Source organism: Geotrypetes seraphini, chromosome 10 (genome assembly GCF_902459505.1).
Source record: "Geotrypetes seraphini chromosome 10, aGeoSer1.1, whole genome shotgun sequence".
NCBI classification, from domain to species: Eukaryota; Metazoa; Chordata; class Amphibia; order Gymnophiona; family Dermophiidae; genus Geotrypetes; species Geotrypetes seraphini.
The window spans coordinates 141,074,777-141,100,290 of NC_047093.1; the positions used below are offsets into that span (position 1 = coordinate 141,074,777).

General features: G+C 42.9%; 1 protein-coding gene across 3 annotated transcripts in view; it reads left to right on the forward strand.

Annotated features, from left to right (window-relative positions):
- SYNGR4 (synaptogyrin 4) overlaps nt 1-25,514 on the forward strand; it is a 34,176-nt gene that overhangs the window by 1,004 nt on the left and 7,658 nt on the right. For 2 of the 3 annotated variants that reach the window (XM_033962089.1, XM_033962087.1), the window contains exons 2-4: nt 16,254-16,379; nt 20,614-20,851; nt 21,381-21,520. In XM_033962089.1, the coding sequence (XP_033817980.1) occupies nt 16,287-16,379; nt 20,614-20,851; nt 21,381-21,520 (471 nt within the window). In that variant the 5' untranslated portion in view covers nt 16,254-16,286. Of the gene's footprint in view, nt 1-16,253; nt 16,380-20,613; nt 20,852-21,380; nt 21,616-25,514 lie in introns of all 3 variants that reach the window. The other variant, XM_033962090.1, reaches the window with a different exon arrangement.

Genomic DNA, 25,514 nt, shown 5'->3' on the forward strand with positions numbered 1-25,514 from the left:
CTTTTTGAAGGTTTTGCAGTATGTGGTCGATGTCAATTGGTTGTAGAGTTGGGGGTCGAGTGTTGCAGCTCGAATGGCTAGGAGGTTGTCGAACAGTTTTTTTCTTTTGACGTTTTTGGTTGGAGGGTGTGTGAATGGTGCGTGAGTTCTCCTATGTCTGGTTGAGGTGGATTGAATTATTTAGCTAAAGAAATTAGTTACCCCCTCATCCCACACACATTAATTCTCTTCCATTTTTGTTCCCATTATAAAAAAACACTGATAAGTTCCCAGAAAAAAAATACATTTAAATAAGAAGTGAAAACAAAGGCCCCTACAGATGAGAACATAACATAAGAATAGCCTAACTGGGTCAGACCAATGGTCCATCATGCCCAGTAGCCCATTCTCATGGTAGCCAATCCAGTATACTAATACCTGGTCAAAACCCAAAGAGTAGCAACATTCCATGCTACCGATCCAGGGCAAGCAGACACTTCCCTCATGTCTTAATAACAGATTATGGACTTTTCCTCCAGGAATTTGTCCAAATCTTTCTTAAAACCAGCTACACTATCTGCTTTTACCATAACTTCTGGCCACTTCATTTTTAAGTTTAGATCTTTCCTTTCAAACAGAGACCTTGCTAGATGTCAAATACAGCACAAGGTAACTTCACATGGACTTAGCTGTGCAGGAAATGTGAATCTCCTCATACACCCACCATATAGTGCAAAAATGTGCAAAGGTCTGTTTTTTTCTTTCGATCACTACATAGCCTAATGCCACACAAGCAGCACTGTTACAAACATATTCTGTAGGTCAATGCTAAGGATAACAAAGTTTCCTTCCTTGGACCAGAAGGAGATACTGATAAACCACTGGAAGAGATCCCAACACAACACCCAAAGACCCACTCAGTGTGTGAACCAGTTGAGTGGAGTGGACTAACTGGGGGGTGGAAATGGGCCCGGAGTTTGCTCAGCAGAATTTCCCAGACCACCTCTTCCTCTCAACACATTGACACGCTGCCACCACCACCACTAGAAACACCTCAGTGGGTAGGCCAGCTATGCTATAAACTTTATAAAACACATTATTATATTTTCTTATAAAGCACATATTTTAACTGAACTCTCTGACATCCTCAGCCTTTCCATTCACAAAAATAGAAGGAAGAAAAGTTCCCATTTCCTGCTGTTTCATGTCCCCGGCCTATACAATATTTTTTTTCTGCAGACCCTTCAAAAGTCTGACCAAATCCTCGTTTCACTTGCATTATAAAGTACTGAGGATGCCATCTCTCCCCAATCCCAGGTCCTAAAGTCTAAGACAGTAGCGCAAACTAATGCTGCCAGATTCAGGAAAAAAAATTTCGATTCGATTCAGCCTATTAAATTGGTTTTTCAATTCAATTTTCCTGCCCAGTTGGGTGATTTTTTTCAAAACTCCTGGTGGGTTTTATAGCTTTTTCACCCCCTTTGGCTTCTCCTAACCACACTGGCGCTGTGGTGTAAATAAAATAAAGAAACAAAAAGGACTTTTCCTCTCTCTGTTAAATCCTAGCTCACGTTTGCAGTCCAACACCAGCTCTGTCAGGATACACATTTCAAATCTGACATATTATAATCACAAAACAGAAAATAAGATTAATTTTTCTACCTTTTGTTGTCTGGTTATATTTCAAATCTTGTTGGTCCAAGGCTCTGGTTTTCTTCTGATAACTTGCTTGCCAGGGTCTCCTTCTTTCTTCTTTCTGCATGCTGACCATCCATCTGCCAACTCTGTCCTCCCTTTCCATTTCCCTTCCCTCCCCAGGAAGTCTGGTATCTTTCCTTTTTTTCATCTCCCTCCACAGATCCACCTTTTCTTAACTACCCTTTCATCCGGCATCTCTCCCTCCTTCCCCACCACCCCAGAGTCCACCATCTCTCCTTTTCTTTTCCCAATTACCCTCCTATCCAGTATCTCTATCCCTCCTCCACACCATCCCTTGTGTCCAATTTCTCTCCCTTTCAGTTCCTTCCTCCCTAAATCCCATGGTCCATCATTTCTCTCCCTCTCCTCTATTTTCAGACCCATTATTTCTTCATCCTCCCCCCAAAGTTTGGCATATGCACGTCTCTTTGAACACCCCCTTCCCTCCGTGTACTTCTAAACCAGGGTCCCCCCCAAAGGCCTGTCCCCCCTTAAAGGTCTGCCTGTCCCCCCTTGAAGGCCTGCACCCCCCTTGAAGGCCTGTCCCACCCCCTTGTAGGCCTGTCCCCTCCTTGAAGGCCTGTCCCTCCCCCTTGTAGGCCTGTCCCCCCACCTTGAAGACCTGCCTGCCTGTCCCCCCCTTGAAGGCCTGTCTCCCCCCCTTGAAGGTCTGCACCCCCTGAAGACCTGTCCCCCCCTTGAAGGCCTGTCCCCCCCCCTTGTAGGCCTGTCCCCCCCCTTGTAGGCCTGTCCCCCCCCTTGAAGGCCTGTCCCCCCCCTTGAAGGCCTGTCCCCCCCTTGAAGGCTTGCACCCCCCCCGAAGTCCTGCATCCCCCCTGAAGGCCTGCACCCCCCTGAAGGCCTGTCCCACCCCCTTGTAGGCCTGCCCACCCCCTTGTAGACCTGTCCCCCCTTGTAGACCTGTCCCCCCTTGAAGGCCTGCCTGCCCCCCCATTGAAGGCCTGTCCTTCCCCCTTGAAGGTATGCACACCCCCCCCGAAGGCCTGTCCCCCCCCTTGAAGGCCTGCCTGCCTGTTACCCCCCTCCCCCTTGAATGCCTGCTTGCCTGCCCACTCGCCCCACCCCGAAGGACCGCTCGTCCCCCTGGCCTCCCCGCACCACCTATGAAGCAGCACTACCTATGCTCCCGGCCTTGCCGTTCAGTCACCACCCCCGAAGGACCGCTCACCCCACTGACCTTCCTGCACCACCTATGAAGCAGCCGCAGCAGGATCGCGACGTCAGCTATCCCTACGCTGCTTAGGCGCTGCTTCCTGCGCCGCGTTTCCGCCCCTCCTCTGAAGTCAGAGGTGGGGCGTGACCGCGGCGCAGGAAGCAGCGCCCAAGCAGCTCAGGGATAGCTGACCTCGCGATCCTGCTGCTTGCTGCTTCACAGGTGGTGCAGGAAGGTCAGTGGGGCGAGCGGTCCTTCGGGGGTGTGGGGGGACTGAACGGCCAGGCCGGGAGCACCCCTTCAGGGCTGGCACCCAGGGCGGACCGCCCCTCCCGCCCCCCCCTTGGTACGCCACTGCTGTAACTCAACTCATAAGTTGCTTGCAGAAAACTGTCAATCATGTTTTCAACTCCGCCTCCTTCCCAGGGAGCTGCTCCTGCCCCCTCAGTTTGCTTTCTGCAAGCAAGTTGCTCAGAAGTGTTTCTGATCGCTGCGGTTTTATTATTTTCGGGTAATTTTTCTCAGTGCGTTTGGAGACTTGATGCCCAGAGGTGTTCCCATGTAATAATAATAATAATATACCCCTTAGCGCGGGGCATTTTCCACACTGACTCGCGCTATAAACCTCTAGCGCAGCTTGATAAAAGGGGCCCAAAATAATAAAAGACTAAAAAGATCAACAAAAGCAGAATTTGTAATCGGCAAATGCCTTGCAGTTCAGAGCAGCTGATAGGTTAAGAAGCTGGCATTAAACAGGAAATATTCAGCCAACATCAGTCAGAACACATTAAACAATCAAATCTCTGTAAATCGCATTGTTATAAAACCTCAGTGAAAACACATTTTCTAAAAATGTTTTGATGTTTCGTTGAAAGACTTTAAGACCTTAGCACAGTGGAAATCTCCTTTCCTAATTTTGCCATTTGAGAAGCTAATACTTGTTTGAATAATTTAAATATTTTCACACCTTTAGGAAATGGCAAACAACAAATTGATATAGATAACATACAAGAAAATATATCATATAGACATATAAATAAGTATGTGTACCTACCATATAATACACAAACACATGTAACACACATATACAGTATATGTGTGTGTATATATTTATATTTATTTCTCCCCCCCCTTTTATAAAACTGTAGCACCAGCCATGCTCAAATGAGCGTCGGTGCTGTTATCACCGCGGCCGACTCTAAAAATCGTGCTATGGTTTGTAAAAAGGGTTATTTATTTAATTTGTTTTCTATCCCGTTCTCCCCAATGAGCTCAGAATGGGTTACAGGTTAACATACATAATATACAGTTAACGGGTTACAATTTGCCATAGGTAACTGTACAAGTTTTTATCCTACCTCTACACATACTAGAAATCTAATATCAATATATATAATATAGAGTTTACAGGTTAAATTTGCCATATCTGCAGTGCAAGATTTTTCAATACAAGTTTTTACCCTAACGTGACACAAACCGAGGAACTAATACCAATATAACTTTCTTTGTAAACCATCGGTCATGGGCAGGGGAGTTAGTTGAAGAGGTATGTTGTTATTGCTTTCCTAAAGTTGAGGAGTCCTTCAAGGGATCAGATCTGCGGGGGCAGTCGATTCCAGTGGCTTGGTATGAAGTGGGAGTAGGACCGTCGCTTTGCGGTTTGCAGTTACAGTATAAACATTCATATAAAGGCATATATATAATATAGAAGGAAATATAAGAACATAAGAATAGCCTTACTGGGTCAGACCAATAGTCTATCAAGCCCAGTAGCCCGTTCTCACGGTGGCCAATCTAAGTCCCTAGTACCTGGCCAAAACCCAAGGAGTAGCAACATTCCATACTGCCGATCCAGGGCAAGCAGTGGCTTCCCCAATGTTTTTCTCAATAACAGACTACGGACTTTTCCTCCAGGAAATTGTCCAAACCTTTCTTAAAACCAGCTATGCTATCTGCTCTTACCACAACCTCTGGCAATGCGTTCCAGAGCTTAACTATTCTCTGAGTGAAAAAAATATTTCCTTCTATTGGTTTCTAAAGTATTTCCCCTGTAACTTCATCGAGTGTCCCCTAGTCTTTGTAATTTTTGATGGAGTGGAAAATTGATCCACTTCTACCTGTTCTACTCTACTCAGGATTTTGTAGACTTCAATCATATCTCCCCACAGCTGTCTCTTTTCCAAACTGAAAAGCCCTAACCTTTTTAATCTTTCCTCATACAAGAAGAGTTCCATCCCCTTTATCACATATATAAAAACATGGGATATACATATCATACAGAGAAATATACATACTATACAATACAGAGATATGTAACCTATTGAGGAATATATATTTTATATAACATAGGAAAATATATACTATAGAACTATAAAATACCACCCACCAAATAATAAGTATTATTTTTCTATCCCCCCTTTTACAAAATCATAGTGAAGTTTTTAGTGCTGGCCGCAGCGGTAACAGCTCCTATGCTCATAGAATTCCTGTGAGCGTCAAGAGTCGTTACCGCCACAGCTAGCACTGCGCTATGATTTTTTAAAAGGGGGGGATAGATAAATAATACTTATTATTTGGATAGTGCTACTGAACAAAGAAAGTGCTGATAAATACTCACTACTACTATCACTTCTATAGCACTGATGGGCGTATGCAGCGCTGTACATTTTGACTTTAATACAGTCCCTTCTCTGAAGAGCTTACAAATCTAAAAGTTACATTCATGTCGCTACCCCAGAGGGGTTACAATCTAAGAGGCCCTTTTACTAAGTTTTTGTAAGAAATAGGTTTAGAATGTCCTTATCCTGAGTGCTAAGACCATTTTTCTCACAGCTGTCAAATATACTATACAATACTGTATATAAAGTATAGTATAGTATATATAATGTACTTTTTTCTCAAAGTCAAAAAGATTTTTTCTGTTGGTTGAATTTCTGGCCAGGTGCTAACTTTAGCATGAATTTGCAGCTGTTGAAAAAAATTTGTATGGCAGCATTTATCGTTTCCTACTTAGGAGGTGCCGAGGCCTCATGTGTTAGCACCACACTAACCAGTTAGCATAGAAATGCCCACTCGCTGTCGCTGACAAAACCCCTCAAAAAAACAAAGAAAAAAATAAATGGAAAAACTAACTTGATCACTTTAGCGTGTTCCATATTAGGTCGATTTTGCTATGTTAGGCGCACATAGGGGCTCTCTACCTAACCTATGTTCGGCCCCAAAGTGAGCAGCTGAGGCTGGGAGATACAGGGATTTGTCCACTTTATTGTCCATTTAGATCTGTCACCAACTCTCTAACCTGATTCTTAAACTATGGGGTCCTTTTATGAAGGTGCGCTGATTTAGCGCTCTTTAAAGATTAGTACGTGCTACATGCTAAGATGCCCCTAGAAATATAATGGATGTCTTAGCATTTAGCTCGCGCTAGTCTTTAACGTGTACTAAATCGGTTAGCGCATCTTAATTAAAGGACCCCTATATTTGCACCCCTGCAACCTCAATGCCCTGGTATTTCAGAGATTTTCTTATGGTTGTGAATGATAAACACAAAAATACATAAACATTCTTTGTTGGTAGCAAATAAGGAAATTATTTTTTTAATATTCATGAATGACAAATTTAGACTAATCACACTTATGTTACATATTATGATGCCAGGAATATAAATAAGGTAACAATGCAGAAGCTAACAAATATCCATAATTATTTCTGCATTTATTTATTGGTCTATATTGTTATATCTTCTTGTTCCTGTAACAGAAATATCAAAATAATTCAGGGTTTTGTTGTCATAAAAGAAACATACAGGAGTCTTCTCTTTCTATGTAGCTATTCCTGTCCCTGTGTACATAATGCCTGGATATTTTTCTGATTTTCCTACATATTCATGAGCGATAAATGCAGAACAATTCTATGTTTCTATTTTGGAAATTTTTGTTTGATCTAGAAAGTTTTTTTTTTTTTTTAACTTAGCTGTGTTGGGCGCTAGCGCACACATTATGTGGCAAAAAAAAGCTTAACGTGTGACATGCTTTTGCGTTCCACATTAGAGCGCATACATCCCAAAACTAAATGTGCACTTAATACATGGGTTGATTCATAAGTCATGGCAACTATTTTTTTTTTCTCTCAAAAATGCGCCATCACTGGCAATCTAATGAATATGTTTGAAAGCGTATGACATGTACTTCTTAATATTGCCCCCAGATACGATTAAGAGATGAGTGCTGGTGTCTTTGGTAGGGGGAGAAGCAAAAAATATGAAATTTGAAATCATTATTTTGTTATGGCATATAGTATACAACATAACTTTGAAAGTATTCTCCCAAGTTGTCCACGGTTCATTGGCATCGATAGGGAAGGCGATGAATACTATCAGCTGCATTTGATTTGCTAATATGTGCCACCCCTTGCCGAAATGCAGTTAAAATGCCCTGTTTGTTAGCATTTCCCACTCAAAAACTTCTTCACTTTAGGAATCAGATCGAAGTCACGTGGAATTGACATGTGCTTCGGCCACTAGGCCTGCATCAGGAGTCTGAACATACAAATGGCAATGAATTGTGGACAAACTGGGAGACTACTTTTTTATTGAATTATTCATTGTTACATAAACACAAGTGACATACCCCCTCCTTTACAAAGCTATGCTAGTGTTTTTAGCGCCAGCTGCCGCGGTAACAGCTCCAACGCTCATAGAATTCCTATGAGCGTCCGAACTATTACCACCGCGGCCGGTGCTAAAAATGTGTGGCTTTGTAAAGGAGGGGGATAGAAAGGTAGAAAATTCCAAAAAGAAAAAGCCCTCGAAGTTAATCACATTTTTTTTCTTCTAGTCCACATCAAGGTTAACATTGAGGATTCAGAAAAAAAAAGAAAAAATATAATTCACCTCATGTAAACTAAACTAAACTAAAGCTTAACTTTGTATACCGAGTCATCATTCTAAGAAGGCTCGACTCGGTTTACAACAATTAAATAAACAGGGAATGATTTACAAATGATAAATAGAAGATAATAGCAAAATTTCAAAATAATTAGTTTTCAAAATGTTTGACAAATAGAATAGTTTTTAAAGATTCACAGAAAAATTGAAACGAACTGGAACGCCTTAAAAAAAGGGGAGATCATTCCAGAGTTGAGAGAATTTAAAGACCAAAGATTGACTGAAGATCTTGCCTCCTTTAATCCCTTTTTTAGAAGGAAGGGAGAGTTTAAATTGTTGGCTACCTCTTGCAAAGGAGAATTGGTAAACATCCCAAAATAAAGGAATAAGAGGATTAAAGATACCATGTAGAATTTTAAAAGAAATACAAGTGCATTTAAATTGAATTCTAAAATAAACTGGGAGCCAATGAATAATAATAATAATAATAATAATATTTTATTTTGTATACCGCCATACCCAGGGAGTTCAAGGCGGTTCACAACAGGTAGATGAATTACATACAGTGCGGTTCGAAAAAATAAGAACATAACAAGGCAATCGTGGGGACGAACTCGTTTACATAGACGATTTAGGAGGGGGAAGGGCTAAATACGGGATACATACAGTGTGCTGCAGTAGGATACAATACGGGATACATGACTCTGAAGCAAAGGGGTCACATGGTCAAATTTACGTTTTCCAAAGATCAGCTTCACAGCAGTATTCTGAATTAATTGTAATCTATGAAGACAAATTTTTGTAATGCCGAGGTAGATAGCGTTACAGTAATCAAGATGAGTTAATATAATTGATTGAACTAAGATAGAAAAATGATGGTGATGAAAAAGATGTCTAACCTTCCTCAGCATTTGCAAACTAAAGAAGCATTTCTTGACCAAGGAATTTATTTGGTCCTTGAAGGAAAGAGAGGAATCAAAAAGGACTCCCAGTATCTTAGCAGAGAACTCAATTGGTAAGAAGGACCCAGATACCAGAGCTACAGTAGGAGGAAATCAGTCCAATCTTGGACCTAACCACAAAAGCTTAGTTTTAGTTGTATTAAGCTTCATCCAGATAGATAAAGCCCAAGCTTGAAATTTGGAAATGCAAAGATTTACTTTGGAAACTAGATTGGTAATATCTGGATCAATCTCAATCAACATAAAGATATCATCCGCATAAGTGAATAATGTTTCCCAAGCTGACAGCTTAAAGGTGTTCAGTGTGGTCATATAGAAATTGAATAAAATTGGAGAGAGTGGGGAACCTTGAGGAACCCCACAGGGAGGCTGGCAGGAATTGGAGATATCGCCTTCAATATTTATTGAATAGGAACGATACAGAAGAAATTTAGAAAACCAATCCAAAACAACCCGATGGAGACCTATATCTGAAAGTAGCTGAAGTAAAATATCATGATGTACTACATCAAATGCTGCAGATAAATCGAACTGGAGTAGAATAGAACTTTTATTTTGAAGATGAATTTGTTTAATTTTTGAAAGAAGAGAAATTAAGGTTTCAGTACTAAAATTAGAGTAAAATCCATGTTGAAACGGCTGAAGTAAAGAAAATTTCTCCAAATAGTCAGTAAGTTGACCAGCTACAATTGATTCCAACATTTTTGTTAATAAAGGTATATTAGCAATTGGTCGGTAGTGAGAGGAGATTGTAGGATCTAAATCTACATTTTTTAGAAGAGGAATAAGTGTTTTATCCCAGGACAAGCAGGCAGCATATTCTCCCACATGGGTGACGTCACCGACGGAGCCCCGCAGCGGACAGCCTCGAAAGCAGAGCTTCCGAGTGCTGCACCGTGCATGCGCGCGTGCATTCCTGCCTGAACTAGGGGGGGCGCATCTCCTGTGAGGATCCTCAGTTCAACATTTTCCGCGGAGCCAAGAAGTCCTCTTCATCTTCACTCTGCAGGAAATTGCGTTGCCTTCTCTCACTGCGGCTGATTTTTATTTTCATTTCGGTCGCTGTGCGTTTCGTTTCTTTTACTCCTTCAAAAAAAAAAAAAAAAAAATTATAATAAAAGATTTTTTCTTTTTGTCCAGTCAGCGGGTTTTGGGCCTAGGCACAATCGCTCGTATTGTCGACACGGACTTCATTTTTTCTATGTCCTGGCCCCTGACCGGCTTTAAACACTGTCGCCAGTGTAAAAAGACAATTTCCATCACCGACCCTCATTCTCGGTGTTTGACTTGTTTGGGGCCTTCTCATTCCCCTGAAGATTGTACCTGCTGTTGGACTCTTCAATCTAGGGCCTTTCGCTGTCGGTGTGACCAGTTTAAACAACTTTTTGGCGGCATGGTACAAGCCCCTGACAAGGCCTCTACCTTGCCCCCGGGGTCGGACTCGAGTTCGAAGACTCTGTCTTCCATTTTGGCCTCGGTCTCGAAGACCTCGCCCTTGACTTCGGCGGCTACCTCAGTCTCGAAGGCCTCGACCTCGGCTCCGGCTGGAGCTTCGGTCTCGAAGGCCTCGACCTCAGCCCCGGCTCTCACAGCTAAGGCCTCGACTTCGGTCTTGAAGGCCTCGACGGTGCCTCCAGTGAAGATGTCCTTGTTGGGGTAAGTCTCCTGTCTCTCTTTCAGGTACTGTGCCTAAGAAGCCACCGGAGTCCTCTTTGAGATCTCCCCCTAAGCGTGCCTCCAAGAGTAGGGAATACTCATCTTCGAGGTCGCCCTCTTTGGAGCGCACTGCTGCACCTACGAGACCGGATCCTGTTGTCTCGGTGCCGATGCTTGAGGATTTGTTGAAGAACATCTTGACCATGCAGATCTCCTCTATCGTGGCTCAACTGGTTCCATCCTCAACCCTGCCTCCTGGAGACCAGTCTGGGCATCAATCTGATCCTCCAGTCGTATTGCCTCGAGGCAGGTCTCGCAAGCTGAAGAGGCTATCTTCCAGTGATTCTTCACCTGAGCCTCCATCGATGTCTTCTCCGCCTTGTCCGAAGCATCGCTCGAAGCACTCGAGGCATCTTGCTTCTAAACTTCGTCGTGAGGTGTTGACAGTCCAGTCTCCTTCTCGAGACACAGAAGCCTCTTTGCCTCAGTCTTCTAAATCGAAGCACAAGTCTCGCCCTTCGAATGCCTCGACTTGAAGCCTCTCAAGATCCAGGCCTTCTCCATCAAAGCCAGTTTTCCGAGACTCTTCCCCTCCTGCTTCGATGCATTCTGTGCCTCGAACCCCAGGGACCTCTCCATCGAGGAGCCTAAAATGCAGACATTCGCTGACTCCTCCTCATGTAGACAGTGCAACTTCTTCAATTACCATACGTCTTGAGTCGGAACCTTTGTCTCAATATTCTAGAGAGGCTTCTCCTTCATACTCTGTGGCTCCAAGGTCTCGTTCTCCATCTCCAGAGGAGGCTTCCACCTCAAAGACTACTTCTTTTGCTAAATTTGTCTTTGACATGGGACAAGCTCTTAAACTGGATCTTCATTCTGATTCCAAATATACTCCAGAATACTTGGCGGACTTGGAGCTTTCTCAGCCACCTAAAGAGACTTTGAGACTTCCTATGACTCCAGTTCTCAAACAGACTTTCTTATGAAACATGGAGACTCCATACTTTATTACAGCTATTCCATCCAAATTGGAATCTCGATACCGTACTGTTCCATGTAAAGGATTTGAAAAGTCTCAATTATCCCATCAATCTTTAGTTGTGGAATCCTCTTTGATAAAGTTCATCCGTCCAAACTTTATGCAGCAGTACCTCCAGGCAGGGAGGGTCATACAATGGACAAATTTGGCCGCCGTTTGTACCAGAATTCTATGATGGCCAACAGGATTCTAAATTACAATTACACTTTTACCACCTATTTCAACCATTTTTTGAAATTGTTGCCTTCCTTTTATCCTGATGTTTCCAAGCCATGTCTTCAGGAATTTAAACAAATCCTCCAGTCTCTATCTCAACTACTTCTTTTCATGCTGCAGGCTACTTATGATACTTTTGAACTTTCATCTCGAGTATCTGCCTTTGCTGTAGCCATGCATAGACTGGCTTGGCTACGAATCGTTGACATGGATCCCAATCTTCAAGACTGATTGGCCAATTTACCTTGTCAAGGAAATGAATTATTTGATGATTCTATTGAAGCGGCTACTAAGCGACTCTCGGAACATGAGCGCTCTTTTGCTTCTCTGATCAGACCGAAACCCAAGACTCCTCCAGCTCGGTATACAAATAGACTCCACGTCGTTATCCTCAAAAAACGACTCCTTCTTTTTCCAGGCCTCCGTCTCGCCGTCCTCAGCAGCAGCAACGTCAACAGAAGTCTCAAACTCCTGCTGCCACCAAGCCAGCTCAGTCTTTTTGACGTTCCCAGCTTGAGCATTCCAATCTTCCTGCATCAAAATTCTCCTCTGCCCTTAGGGGGTCGTCTTTCCCATTTTTATCATCAGTGGGAAATGATCACCTCCGATCTCTGGGTTCTCAGCATTCTGCGAGAGGGATACTCTCTGCATTTGCTTTAGGTGCCTCCAGATCACCGTCCAAGAGAGTGTCCTTCCAATCGGTCGCAGCTTCCTCTCCTTCTTCAGGAAGCTCAGGCTCTTCTTCGCCTGCGAGCTGTCGAGGAGATTTCTCTTTCTCAGGGGAACTTGGGATTCTACTCCCGTTACTTTCTAGTTCCAAAGAAGATGGGGGATCTGCGACCCATTCTAGACCTCAGAGCTCTCAACAAATTCCTGGTCAAGGAGAAGTTTCGGATGCTCTCTTTGCCAACCTTGTATTCCCTGATGGATCAGGGAGATTGGATGTGCTCGCTGGATCTCAAAGAGGCTTATACTCACATTCCCATTCATCCAACCTCTTGAAAATATCTCAGATTCCAGGTGGGAGATCTTCATCTCCAGTACAGAGTCCTTCCTTTTGGACTCGCCTCTTCCCCCAGAGTCTTTACAAAATGTCTGGTGGTCGTGGCTGCAGCTCTCCGTACTCAAGGTCTTCAAGTTTTTCCATACCTCGACGACTGGCTAATCAAAGCCCCCTCTCAACAAGGGGTTATTGCAGCGACCCAACGGACTATTCTATTCCTCCAAAGTCTGGGGTTTGAAATCAACTTTCCAAAATCCCAGTTGACCCCATCTCAATCTCTCCAATTCATTGGAGCCACTCTGGATACTGTCAACCTCAGAGCGTTTCTACCTCCATCACGTCGAGATACCCTCATTCGCCTTTGTCATCAGGTATATCATCGTCCATCTGTTTCTGCAAGGCAGATGATGATTCTACTCGGCCACATGGCTTCCACAGTTCACGTGACTCCTTTTGCCAGACTTCACCTTCGTATTCCTCAGTGGACCCTGGCATCCCAGTGGCAACAGGCGATAGACCCTCCTTCTCTTCAGATTACAGTAACTCCTTTGTTCAAGCAGTCTCTCCACTGGTGGATGCTCTCTTCCAATCTTTCCAGAGGTTTGTTCCACATTCTGCCTCATCAGAAAGACCTCACCAAGGACTCCTCCACCTACACTTGGGGAGCCATGTCGACAGCCTTCATACACATGGGTCTGTGGACTTTGCAGGACCGTTGTTGTCACATCAATCTGTTGGAACTCAGAGCGATTTTCAATGCTCTCAAAGCTTTTTAACACCTTCTTCACGACATTGTGGTTCTCGTAAGGACGGACAACCAGGTGGCCATGTATTATGTCAACAAACAGGGAGGTACAGGATCTCATTCCCTGTGTCAGGAGGCTCTGAGGATGTGGACTTGGGCGATTCATCACAACCTTCAGGCACTTCTCCGGTTTAATTTGTCCAAGTCTGAATGAGATTTTTTTCCATTTCTTTTCTAACTTTCTACAATTTTGTTTCATAACTCTATGGGAAGGTAAAAACCATGGTGCATTCCGAACATAAGAAATGGTTTTAGTAGTGACTGGTGCTAAAGAATGATAGATAAGTTCCGTAAAAGAACTCCACTTAGGCCAGATCACATCAATAAGATATTCCCTAGGGGAACCAGGGTGGGGGGGGGGGAAGCTAAGACTTGAGACCAGAAGGATTCTGGGCAGATTTTCTTTCTAAAGGTAACAGCTTTTTTCTGCAAAGATTGTGTTGGAATAGGGGACATAAAAATAGGAACTGAAAACTCACCAAGGTAGTGATCAGTCCAAGGGACTTGCTGCCAGTGGACAGGATCAATAAAAGCCTGTTGAGTGGTATGAAAAAAAAAAAAAACTAACAATATCCAGTGAATGACCTTTTTCATGGGTTGAAGTAAAAGGTGAAGATGAAAAACCCAATGACTGAAGAAAAAGGATGAAATCAGAGACATCTCTATTGTTAGTATCTTCAAGATGTAAATTTAAGTCACCTAACACTAATAATCTATGAAATTTAGTTGAGGCATTGGCGATCGTATCCAAAACAGAAGAAGATCTATTCTAAGAAATTGGGGGTCGATAGAAAAGGAGAATACCCAGGGGGTGGGAAGAAAGTTCATCTTTAACAGATGCCAACAAATACTCTAACTCTGGGCTAATAGCCTTTTCGAGCAATTGAACATTAAAAAATGATTTAAATAATAAAGCTAGTCCACCACCTTTTTTATTGTTTCTAATAGGCTCCTAAAGCCCTGGGAGCAAATGTCATTTTGGGTAAAAGTGTCACCCTGAGAAATCCATGATTTAGTAATGCACATTAGACCTGGATCTAAATCAGATAACAGGTCTTTTATGATCTGCCATTTATTGCAAACAGATCTAGCGTTACAATAAAGGACAGGAACCGGAGTAAGAGAGTCTAAAAAAATATTTGGATCATTATTATCTAATAAAATAGGCTTCAAGGTAATTACATTTCTGGGGGAGATCGATTTCTTATGGAAAGGTTTTCTATTACCTATAATAATAGGAATTTTCTGGCCCGGACAGGAACAATCTACTAAAGTTGATTCTAAAAAGTCTGGAGGAGATAGACCTACTGAGTAAACATTGCTGGCATTCAAACAGAGTAGGAGCCCAACGAACCAAAATATAAAATCCAAATTACGGTATGAGAATAAGTGGAGCAAGTTCCCATACCAGGTAAGCTTTGTGAGAGGCTGAAAAGCCAAAAAAAGGTATGTGAATAGGTGGAGCAAGCTCTCACACCAAATGAGAATGCTTCAGTCTAACAGCAAGCTTTTAAAAGGTATGAGAATAGGTGGAGCAAGCTCCCACACCAAATGAAATGCTTCAATAACAGGCAAGACTAACAGCAAGGTCAATGCAGGCAAAAACAATATCAAACCCTAATCAATCTGATCCCTAGGTAACTGTGATAGTGAGTATTAGCGCAGGGAGCTGCGCTGAATGTTCCGTGCTGCTCCCGACACTCATAGAGTTCCTATGAGCAACGAAGCTTTTACTGCAGTGACCTGCGATAACCCTAATGCAGCATGATAAAAGGAGGCCATATATATTAGATTTCCAGTGTTGGCCCATTTTTGAGAGAAAAAAAAAGAGTTGTCATGACTTATGAATCAACTCTCATATATTTTGTATTTTTTGAGAGAGGCAGAGTTCACGCCTCTACGGTTCCATGTGCTAACTGGAAAGACCTGCATAAGGACATGCTAAGATCATTTTTTTTTTAACCACAGCTTTCTAAAAAGACTTCGTCTTTTTTCACTTACCTCCAAATTCTATATACAGTGCCATAATTTCTGTGCGCAAATTGCACAACTTAATTGTTTAAGTTCAATTGGCACTGCTAACTGGCAATTAACACCTCATAATTGATAATTGGTAGTAATTAGAAGTTACACGCACCACTTGGCAGGCACATTCTATAAAGTGGTGTGCGGCAGTCTATTGTGTGAATCTCAAAAGGGGCATGGCCAGGGGAGGAGCATGGGCATTCCTAAAAGTTACGCACACTGTTATGAAATACACCTGATCCGCAAGCAACTTAGGCAGATATTTGCCTGGTTTTTAAATGGATGTTCTTAAATGTTATGCCGAGTAGGGCCACTAAGCGTGATTCTATATATGGTGCTTGCCTTTTATAGAAACGCGCTAAACACAATTATGATCGGTGGCATGTTTTTTAGGTACTATATATAGAATCAGGCACTTAGGCATTTAAAATTTTGCTGTTAAGTCACGCTAAGCGTGAACGCTTGTAACAATTGTTCAGGGCTTGCCCAGCACATCCTCTGCAGTTACCGCATTGAGAACTGAACTAGCGCATGTAATCCTGGGTGCTATTAGCACGGATGTATTTACCACTAGATTCTATATATGGTACCCAAATTTGGACATGCTACTGAGTTGTGCGCTCATCTTAATTGGCCTATAACCAAGTTAATTGGCGCCAATTGGGATTTTGTGCACACATTTGACTGTACTGTTCTATAATGCAAGCAGACCTCCTGAGCGACTGCTGAACTGAAAGACAGTCTGATGAGGCAAAATATAGGAATTAAATTCTACATTAAATATTTTCTCTTTCTCTTCTTTGGACAGACTGTGGGGTAAGGAAACAGGCAGTAAGAAACGATGGCGTTCCTCTCCCACCTTCAATGGCTGTTGAAGAACAAAATCTTTCTGTTTGTGATAAAGCCACTCACGCTCACGAGGAGTGTTGCTTGGGTGAGGAGCTAAAGAGGGCACACAAGGCCTGGGACCCTGCCACATGGAGCTAAAGAGCGTCAAATAATACAAAATACTGCAATAAAAATTATCACAGGAAAAAGAAAATTTGATCATGTCACACCTTTATTAAAGAATGCGCATTGGCTCTCTATCATAAACAAGCACTAATTACATTTAAAGTCCTACTATTCAAAGCTCCGCTATTTCTTGACAGTCATCATCCCATATAATCCTTTACGTTCTCTACGATCAGAGGATGAAAAGCTGCTCACTATTCCATCCTTACGAATTAGAAATGCTAGGCTAAACACACTTTTCTCCATCATTGCCCCCCAAACCTGGAACCTACTACTACCAGCCCTGGTAAGGGATGAAAGAACCCTCGAAAAGTTTAAATCAAAATTAAAAAGCTACCTATATAGGGACTCCTTTAATTAATTTGCCTTTGGAGCCCATTCAACCAGTGGCGTACCAAGGGGGGCGGTCTGCCCCGGGTGCACGCCTTAGGGGGGATGCACAGCTGGCCAGGTCTGGGTTGTCCGGTGCCGGTCCACGCAGGGTCAGCAAGATTGCAGTGGGGTCATCGGCAGCGTCTGGGCTGCAACAGTGATGAGCAGCATCGGCAGCCCCCGCGACGCAATTCATGATTGGCAATGCGCCCCCCCCCCCCCCGATGACACTTAAGATCGGCAGCGGGCCTCCTTCTACCCCCGGCATCAACAGAACTTCAGATTGGCAACGCAGTGCTCAGTCAATAGCTTCCCTCTAACTGAACTGCCTGGGCGGACACAGGAAGCTGAGTCAGAGGGAAGCTTTGCACTGAGCACCGTGTTACCGATCTGAAGTTCTGTTGATGCCGGGGGTATAAGGAGGCCCATTGCCGATCTTAAGTGTCATCGCGGGGGGGGGGTGTTGCCAATCTTGTTGCCAAAATCAGAAAGGTGAGAGGAAGGGAGAGAGATGGGCCTGTGGTGGATGGAGAGATTGAGAGAAGGGGGCAGATGATGGAAGTGGGGAGAAGGGGGAGAGAGAAGAGAGCAGATGATGGAAGTGGGGAGAAGGAGGAGAGAGAAGAGGGCAGATGATGGAAATTGGGAGAAGGGGGAGAGAGAAGAGGGCAGATGATGGAAGTGGAGAGAAGGAGAAGAGGGCAGATGATGGAAGTGGGGAGAGAGAAGAGGGCAGATGATGGAAGTGGGGAGAAAGGCGAACAAATGTTGAATGGAAGTGGAGAAAGAACACATACTGGATGGAAGGAGGGATAAAGAAAAAGGTTGCATATGCTGGATGGGTGAAGAAGATAGAGTTAGTGAGATAGTGGAGGGGTGAAGTAAAGGGGTGGCATGCTACGGGTAGACACAGTGAAAAGAGGGAAACTGAGGACTGCATAGTAAGAAAAAATTTAATTTAGACGGAGGCAGAAAATAAAGAAGGAAGACCAGAGAAGGAAAGGGAAGAGAGAGAGATGCCAGAGAACGGGGAAGGAGACAGAGATATCAGATCTGAGCGGAGGAAATGAGAAAAGAGAGATGCTAAAAACCACAGGGGGAGGGAAAGAGAGATGAAAGGAGAAAGATGCCAGACAATGAGGGAACAGAGGGAAGATGATGGATAACAGACCAAAGGGGGGGGGGTCTAGAGGAGAGATGGCAGGGGGGAGACAGTTTCTGGAAGGGGCAGACAGTGGATGGAACAGGCAGATGCTGGATTGAAGAGACAGGGCAGACGCTGGAAGGAAAAGAGTGAAAAGAAGATAAAAGCAGAAACCAGAGACAACAAAAGGTAGAAAAAAATCATTTTATTTCTATTTTGTCATTAGAATATATCAGATTTTAAATATATATCCTGCTAGAGACATAACTGGGGACTGCAAAGCCCAGGCAGTGCTTCTTTAGCTAGATGGAAGGGGTAGAGAAAGAGGGCACATGATGGGGGGAAAAGGACTGAGTTAGGGAAATACTGGAGGGGGTGAGGGAAAGAGGTGGTGAGCTGTAGGTAGACAGTAAAAAAGGAAATTGATGAGAGGGTAGTAAGAACGTAATCTAGATGGATGCAGAAAATAAATTGAAAAGGAAAATGAGGGAAGAAAGGGATTGCAGAAGAGAGGTGTGGGAGAGGGAAGGAGAGGAGAGAGATGCCAGACCAATGGGGGTGTAAGGAGAGATGGAAGGGGGAGGCATACAGTTTCTGGAAGGGGCATAGAAGGAGAGAAGATGCCATATAGGGGCAGAGAGACGGCAGACAGTAGATGGAAGGAAGAGAATAATAAGATGAGGAAAGCAGAAACCAGAAACAAAAATTTTCTATTTATTTACTGCTTTAGGAGACATGTGTCACTATTTCTGTGGTGTTACATTGTATGTGGAGTCCAGCTTCATGCTGGTTCAATTTAACCTTTGTCTTTGTATTTCTATTTTATCCCCCCTTTTACAAAACTGTGGAATGTTTTTTAGCGCCAGCCAAGGTGGTAGCAGCTCTGAAGCTCAGAATTCTATGAGCGTCAGAACGTTACCACCGTGGCTAAAATCCACACTACAGTTTTGTAAAAGGGGGAGGGGTTAGTTTGTAATGACATATTCCATACTAGGCGAAGGTGTTCTGTGGTGTTCGAAAGACATGGTTTTCTGTTAGGACTGACGGTGTCAGATTGATCTGTACTAGTCTGGCTTGTTTAGTTTTACAATGGGTGTATTGATGTACTGCTGACTGCAGTATGTAAGAACATAAGAAGTTGCCTCCACTGGGTCAGACCAGAGGTCCATCATGCCCAGCGGTCCGCTCCCGCGGTGGCCCATCAGGTCTGTGACCTGTGAAGTGGTCCCTGACTATTCCTATAACCTATCTCTACTTCTATCTGTACCCCTCAATCCCCTTATCCTTTAGGAACCTATCTAAACCTTCCTTGAACCCCTGTAGCGTGCTCTGGCCTATCACAACCTCCGGAAGCACGTTCCATGTGTCCACCACCCTCTGAGTAAAGAAGAACTTCCTAGCGTTTGTTCTAAACCTGTCCCCTTTCAATTTCTCCGAGTGCCCCCTTGTACTTGTGGTTCCCCACAGTCTGAAGAATCTGTCCCTGTCTACCTTCTCTATGCCATTCAGGATTCTGAAGGTTTCTATCATGTCCCCTCTAAGTCTCCGCTTTTCCAGGGAGAATAGCCCCAGCTTTTCCAACCTGTCAGATGCTGCCTTTTCCTAGGTACTCATGTGTGATGTGTGAATTGTTACTAAAAATCATGTTTTTCGTACAGATGGGGGGGTGTCAAAAAATGATGGGCCCCGGGTGTGACATATGCTAGGTACACCACTGCATTCAACATTCCCACTTGAAGCAGGCAAGCACTGATCTAATAAATTCCTTCTGTTTTATTCCTTCTCTTTCCTATACCAAGCTGCAGTTCCTCCCTCCATTCCCCTCGTTGAAAGTATGTCTCTGATTCCCCAAAAATTGTTTGTTTCCCCCATTTTTATTTTTTATTGTTCATCGCTTTGTAATCTGTGAAAAAAGCGATTTTATCAAATCTCAATTAAACTTGAAACTTCTTCTCAGTCCTTTATCGGGACCCTATATGTTCCATTTATTGAAAAAGCAAAGGGACCATGGAGCGGTGATAGCTATAATTTTCAGTTTACATATTGATTTTGAAATAAAAATATTGTTGCACTTAACAGGGTACACTTATACTGCAATCTGATCTGTATCCCTTAACCACATGGACAGGCAGCCCCATTAAAATGACTGATACTTTTCATATTTTTGGAAAGGATACTAAAACACGTAAGTTTATAACAGCCATCCAAACATAGCAAGATGTTTACGTCAAAAAAAAAAAAAAGTGCCAATGTCTTCCATGGGATTCATTGGTTTATTTTATGGGGAGAATTCCAAGAGGAAGCAAACTGCAAAATCTAGCCCCAACACTGGAATACACATCCCAACCCTTGTTAATGTGTCCAGGATCTCTAATTGCGTATGCACAGACAGACCTGAGCTGGTCACTTTTGGAAACAGGATACTGGGCAAGATGGATATTTGGTCTGACCCAGTAGAGAATCTCTTATATTCTTACAGCAGAAATGATCTCAATTTAATTTTATGACTTCTGTTTGATGTATCCCTTCTTGTATCACCTGAAAGCAGATCACATTGACTATGCAGGTTAAATTCACAATAAACCCACTCTCTCTCTGTTGTTTTCTTTTTTTTGGCTGTGTTCCTGTGTCGACTCAGCTGTTTGCTCTGGTGGTCTCTGGGAACCTGGTGACAGAGGGCTACCAGAATACACCCTGGTCGTCTGAGCTGCACTGCGTGCTGAACAGCAACCCTTTGGCTTGTGGCTACGGTATTGGTGTGGGGCTGCTGGGATTCCTGGTCTGTGTGATCTTCCTGGGTCTTGATGCAGTCGAGAACCTCATCACCAAAGCCAGCATCTTCAAGGCCATTATCATCATGGACCTGGTTGTCTCCAGTAAGCACAGGCCTGATTTGGCAGATTTTTCAGTAGTACTTTCTCATGTCCGGTCTTACAGAAACAGATGCTTCAAAACTTTTGACCCTAGTGCAAAAATGCTTAAAATAATATGATAAAACAACTGGTGGTAATTTAAGACTCCCAGGCTTATCCTAGTCACTGCCTGTTTTTTGTTCATGTGTCATTATCTACTCCCTACCTCAGCTTTGTAAAAAGGGCCTCAAGTTAAACTGGACTGGAAGATAGGACTGTGTTTTATGTGGTCCAATTTGTCCAGTAACTTAGAGCCAATTCCATCCTTGGACTGGCCGCACAATTGCAGCTTCAGGGTTTGTGCTGATATCCAGTAGCACTATCCGGTTAAGAGCCACTTAATATCAACAGTGAGGTCCTCACAAGAAATTTAACTGTGAAGGAGCCTCTCTTGCTGGTTAAATGGCTTTGAATATTGGGGGGAGGGGGGAGGTTTATGTTGCCTTTGAGCCATTTAACCCCATTGTGGAACTGTTTTTGTCTCCTCTCACAGTGCTCTGGTCTTTCCTCTGGTTTATTGGATTCTGCTTCCTGACTCATCAGTGGGCACTGTCTGACAGCCCACATTCTGTCCTGGGGAGAACTGCTGCACGGATCTCTATCGCCTTCTCCTTCTTCTCTATCCCTTGCTGGGTAACTGAGTATTTCTGGATTTTTGCCATCCCAGTTAGAGGATCTGCCATCGGCAGAAGACTTCAAAGAACTACCATATGCATGTGGTGTGCTTGGTATGAGGCAACTACGCCCTTTTTCCTGACCCAGAGACTAGGGGGTGGGGGGCAGAGACAATAATTTTCTTAGATAGGAATGGGAAGAAAATTTAAAATAAATAAGTGAACTAGATCACCTACCCACCTCCATCCCACTACCCTCTGGCTCCTCTCTGCAGCTTGAGTTCTCGAGCAAGGTCTTGGGCATCATCATTGATTCCACATTGTCCTTCAATGACCACCTCCAATCCTTGGTAAAAAAATGCTTTTTCAGCCTTCACATGCTGAGGAAAGTTAGATCCTGCTTCCATCAAAAACATTTTACCCTCCTTGTCCAATCCATCATCCTCTCCAGATTGGACTATTGCAACTCTATCTACTTAAGCCTAACTAAGAAAAACCTCCACAGACTCCAACGGATTCAGAATGCCGCAGCCAAGCTCATCTTCGCTAAAAGTAAATTTGACCATGTCTCCCCACTCCTGGCCAAGCTCCACTGGCTTCCAATAATCGCCAGGGTCCACTATAAATGCGCCTCTTTAACTTTCAAAATCCTATTTGGTATCCTCTCTCCCTTTATCCCTCTTTCTTGGAATTCCTCAAACCCTAATACCACCAGACCCTCCCACAAATTAAAACTATCCTTCCCCTCGCTAAAAGGTATTTCCCACACAGGAAAGCTAGGGACCTCCCTCCACTTCAAAATCACTGAGCTCTGGAACAACCTTACCTCCCCTCTTTGGAACTTGAGCTCTCTCCAAGTTTTCCGCAAACATCTGAAAACCTGGCTTTTCTCAAAAAATGTAAGTCTCCCTCCAATTTAGGAATCAAGGAAACTCTTATATCTTGGCATCCCAAGTCCTCTAAATTTTCTTCACACTTCTACCTCTAACCCTCTGTTGTAGTTCCTTCCTATTTCTCCTACTGTAAACCGCGTCGAGCTCTACGAACGTGGAGATGATGCGGTATACAAACCTAAGGATTAGATTAGATTAGATTAGAGATTGAAGGAAAAAGGAAGAAAGGAAATGAAGAGAACAAGGTTGTAGGAGGAGAAAACAATGGGAAGAAGAGAGAACTAGAAAAAACAAGATTAAAGATAAGAGGGAAACTAGAACAAAAGGGAAAAAGCAAGGAAAAAGAAAAGAACAAAAAATAATGGGGAAAGAAAGCAGCAAAAAAACAACATAGAAAGAAGAAAACAAAAGGGAGAAAGAGGAGAGAGAAGAAGAAAACAGAGATAAAAAGATAGGAGGAAAAGAAATAGAACAAAGAAGATAGAAAGAGGAGAAGAGTAGAGAAGAAAAGAAAGAATAGAAGAAAGTGTAACAAGATAAAAAGGAATCAATAGAAAGTAAAGACAAAAGGGAAAAAGAGATGATTCAAGGAGAAAGAACAAAATTAATGGTAATCTGCTTTGGGCTCTTTGAGTAAACGGAATATTAATTTACATTACATTAGTGATTTTATTCCACCATTACCTTGTGGTTCAAGGCAGATTACAGAAGAGGATTTCTGGACATGTCCAGAGGTGTTACAGAGTAGAGCGGGTTGCTTCAGAGGATTGAAATGTTTCATACAGTGTTAGTTAGTCTTCATGGATTTCTTGAATAGCAGGTTTTTATTTCTTTTCTGAAAGATTTGTAGCCTAGGGTCGTGATTAGTAGATCGGAGAGTTGGTGGTCTAGTTTTGCTGCCTGTGTGGTTAGAAGGCCATCGTACAGTTTTTTCCGTTTGATGTCTCTGATTGGAGGGTATGTGAATGGTGTTTGGGTTCTCCTGTGTCTGGTTGTGGTAGTTTGGATTAGGCGGTTGTTCAAGTAGGCTGAGCTGTCACCATTTATGGATTTAAATAGTAGACAGTTGAATTTAAATAGTATTCCTGAATTGGGAGCCAATGTGAGTCAAGGTATGCCTTGGTGATGTGGTCATGTTTTCTTAGTGAATAAATTAGTCTCAGGGCTGTGTTTTGTACTGTTTCTAGTTGTTTTATCATTGTTGCAAGGCAGGGGAGATATAGGATGTTGCAGAAGTCAAGGAGTCCTAGGACTAGGGACTGGACCATGAGCTGGAATTGTTTTCTGTTGAAGAATTTTCGAACTTGCCTTAAGTTTCTCATGACCATGAATGATTTCTGTATTGTTTTATTGATTTGTGGTTGCATGGTGCAGCATCTGTCTATCGTCATTCCCAGAAGTTTTAGAGTGGGTTGAAAGGGGTATGTAATTGAGTTTATTACTAGGTTTGTTATGGTTGGGGTTTATTTTTTTTGAGAAGTATGAATTTTGTTTTGTCTGGGTTCAGTTCTAGTTTGTGGTATTTCCTCCAAGTTGCTACTGTTTCTAGAGTTCTGTGTAGTGTCTCTGTCATGGTGGGCATTGGCTGATCAAAAGGAAGGAGAATGGTGATGTCATCTGCATATCTATAGGAGGTTAAGCCTATTTCATCTAGGCAGGTGCTGAGGGATGGAGTGTAGAGATTGAAGAGTGTTGGAGATAATGGCGATCCTTGGGGTACACCACAGGGGTTGGACCATGGTTCTGATTTTTCTTTGTTTGTCTTTACTCTGTAGGTCCTGGATTGTAGGAATCCATGAAACCATATGTGTACTTTGCCTGTGATTCCTATTGTATCTAGTATTTGTAGCAGGATGTCGTGGTCTACCAGGTCAAATGCTGCGGTGAGATCTAGTTGAATAATCAGCATTTTTTTGCCTGTGCTGAGGTATTGTCTAGCTGTGTCCAGAAGGGAGTCTAGTAGTGTCTCAGTGCTGAAGTTGGTTCTGAATCCAGACTGTGTAGGGTGGAGTAAGTTGTGGTTTTCTAGGTAGTTGGTGAAGAGTTTAGCTATGAGGCCTTCCATTAGCTTGACATATAGTGGAATTGAGGCTATGGGTCTGTAGTTGGATGGTTGATCTGTTGCTCCTTTTGGGTCTTTTAAGATCGGGGTGATGATGATTTCGGAGAGGTCTTGTGGGAAAAGGTCATCTGTGAGCATAGTTTGTATCCATTGCATGAGGAGAGTGCGGAATTTTAGGCTGGGGTTTTTTAATAGGTATGGAGGGCATTGGTTGAGGTCGCAAGCTGCATGGCTGTATTTTTTTATAGAGTTTGTTAAGGTCAGAATTTAAAAAGATGGAGACATAGAAAGAAAAGCAAAGAAAAAAAGGCATCAAGCAAGAAAAGACTGAGGGAGGAAAGAAAAAGAGATGGGGAGAAACAGGAGGTGAGGTAGGGTGCGGAGGGAGGGATTAATTCTTTTGCTTATCCCAGAACAGTGGGCTTCCCTTGTGAGCTGCTGTTATGATTTCTCATCCTCTCTCTCTCTTCATTTCCCATCTTCTTTTTATATATAATTGAGGCAACCTGCCTGCGCCTGTGGTAGGAGAAAAGCTAGAAGCAGGCATACATAGCATCATGTACTTTGGACTGATTTATCTGCCTCTTTGAAATGTCACACTGAACAATGCATTCCCTTCTCTCCATCCCATTCTGCAGACCTTTGTGCTTTGATAGGAAAAAAAAGTTATTAAAAAAATGTGAAATACTTATCCCAGAGGCATTTTAAAAGTAGAACTGAATGCTTTCTTTTGTAATGCTGCTTCCCTCTATGTTTCTTCAACTTTTTTTTTCAGCTTTCCTGGTTTTATGTTTACTTGTCATGAACAAGCAAACAAATTAAACCCCCTCAAAATGTGACCAAAATTACTATATACTCCCCCATTTCATCTAGAACACCTGTTTTCCTGAAACGTGGTCAAAAGAAGTAACTCGTTCTGAGCTCATTGGGGAGAATGGGATTTAAAAAAATGAAATAAATAAGAAGAGTTCTACATATCCCACAATGCACCATGGGTACGAGTGGCAGTTGAGAGCTTTGACAGTGCAAGAGATGTGCATTCGTTTGAAACAACAGAA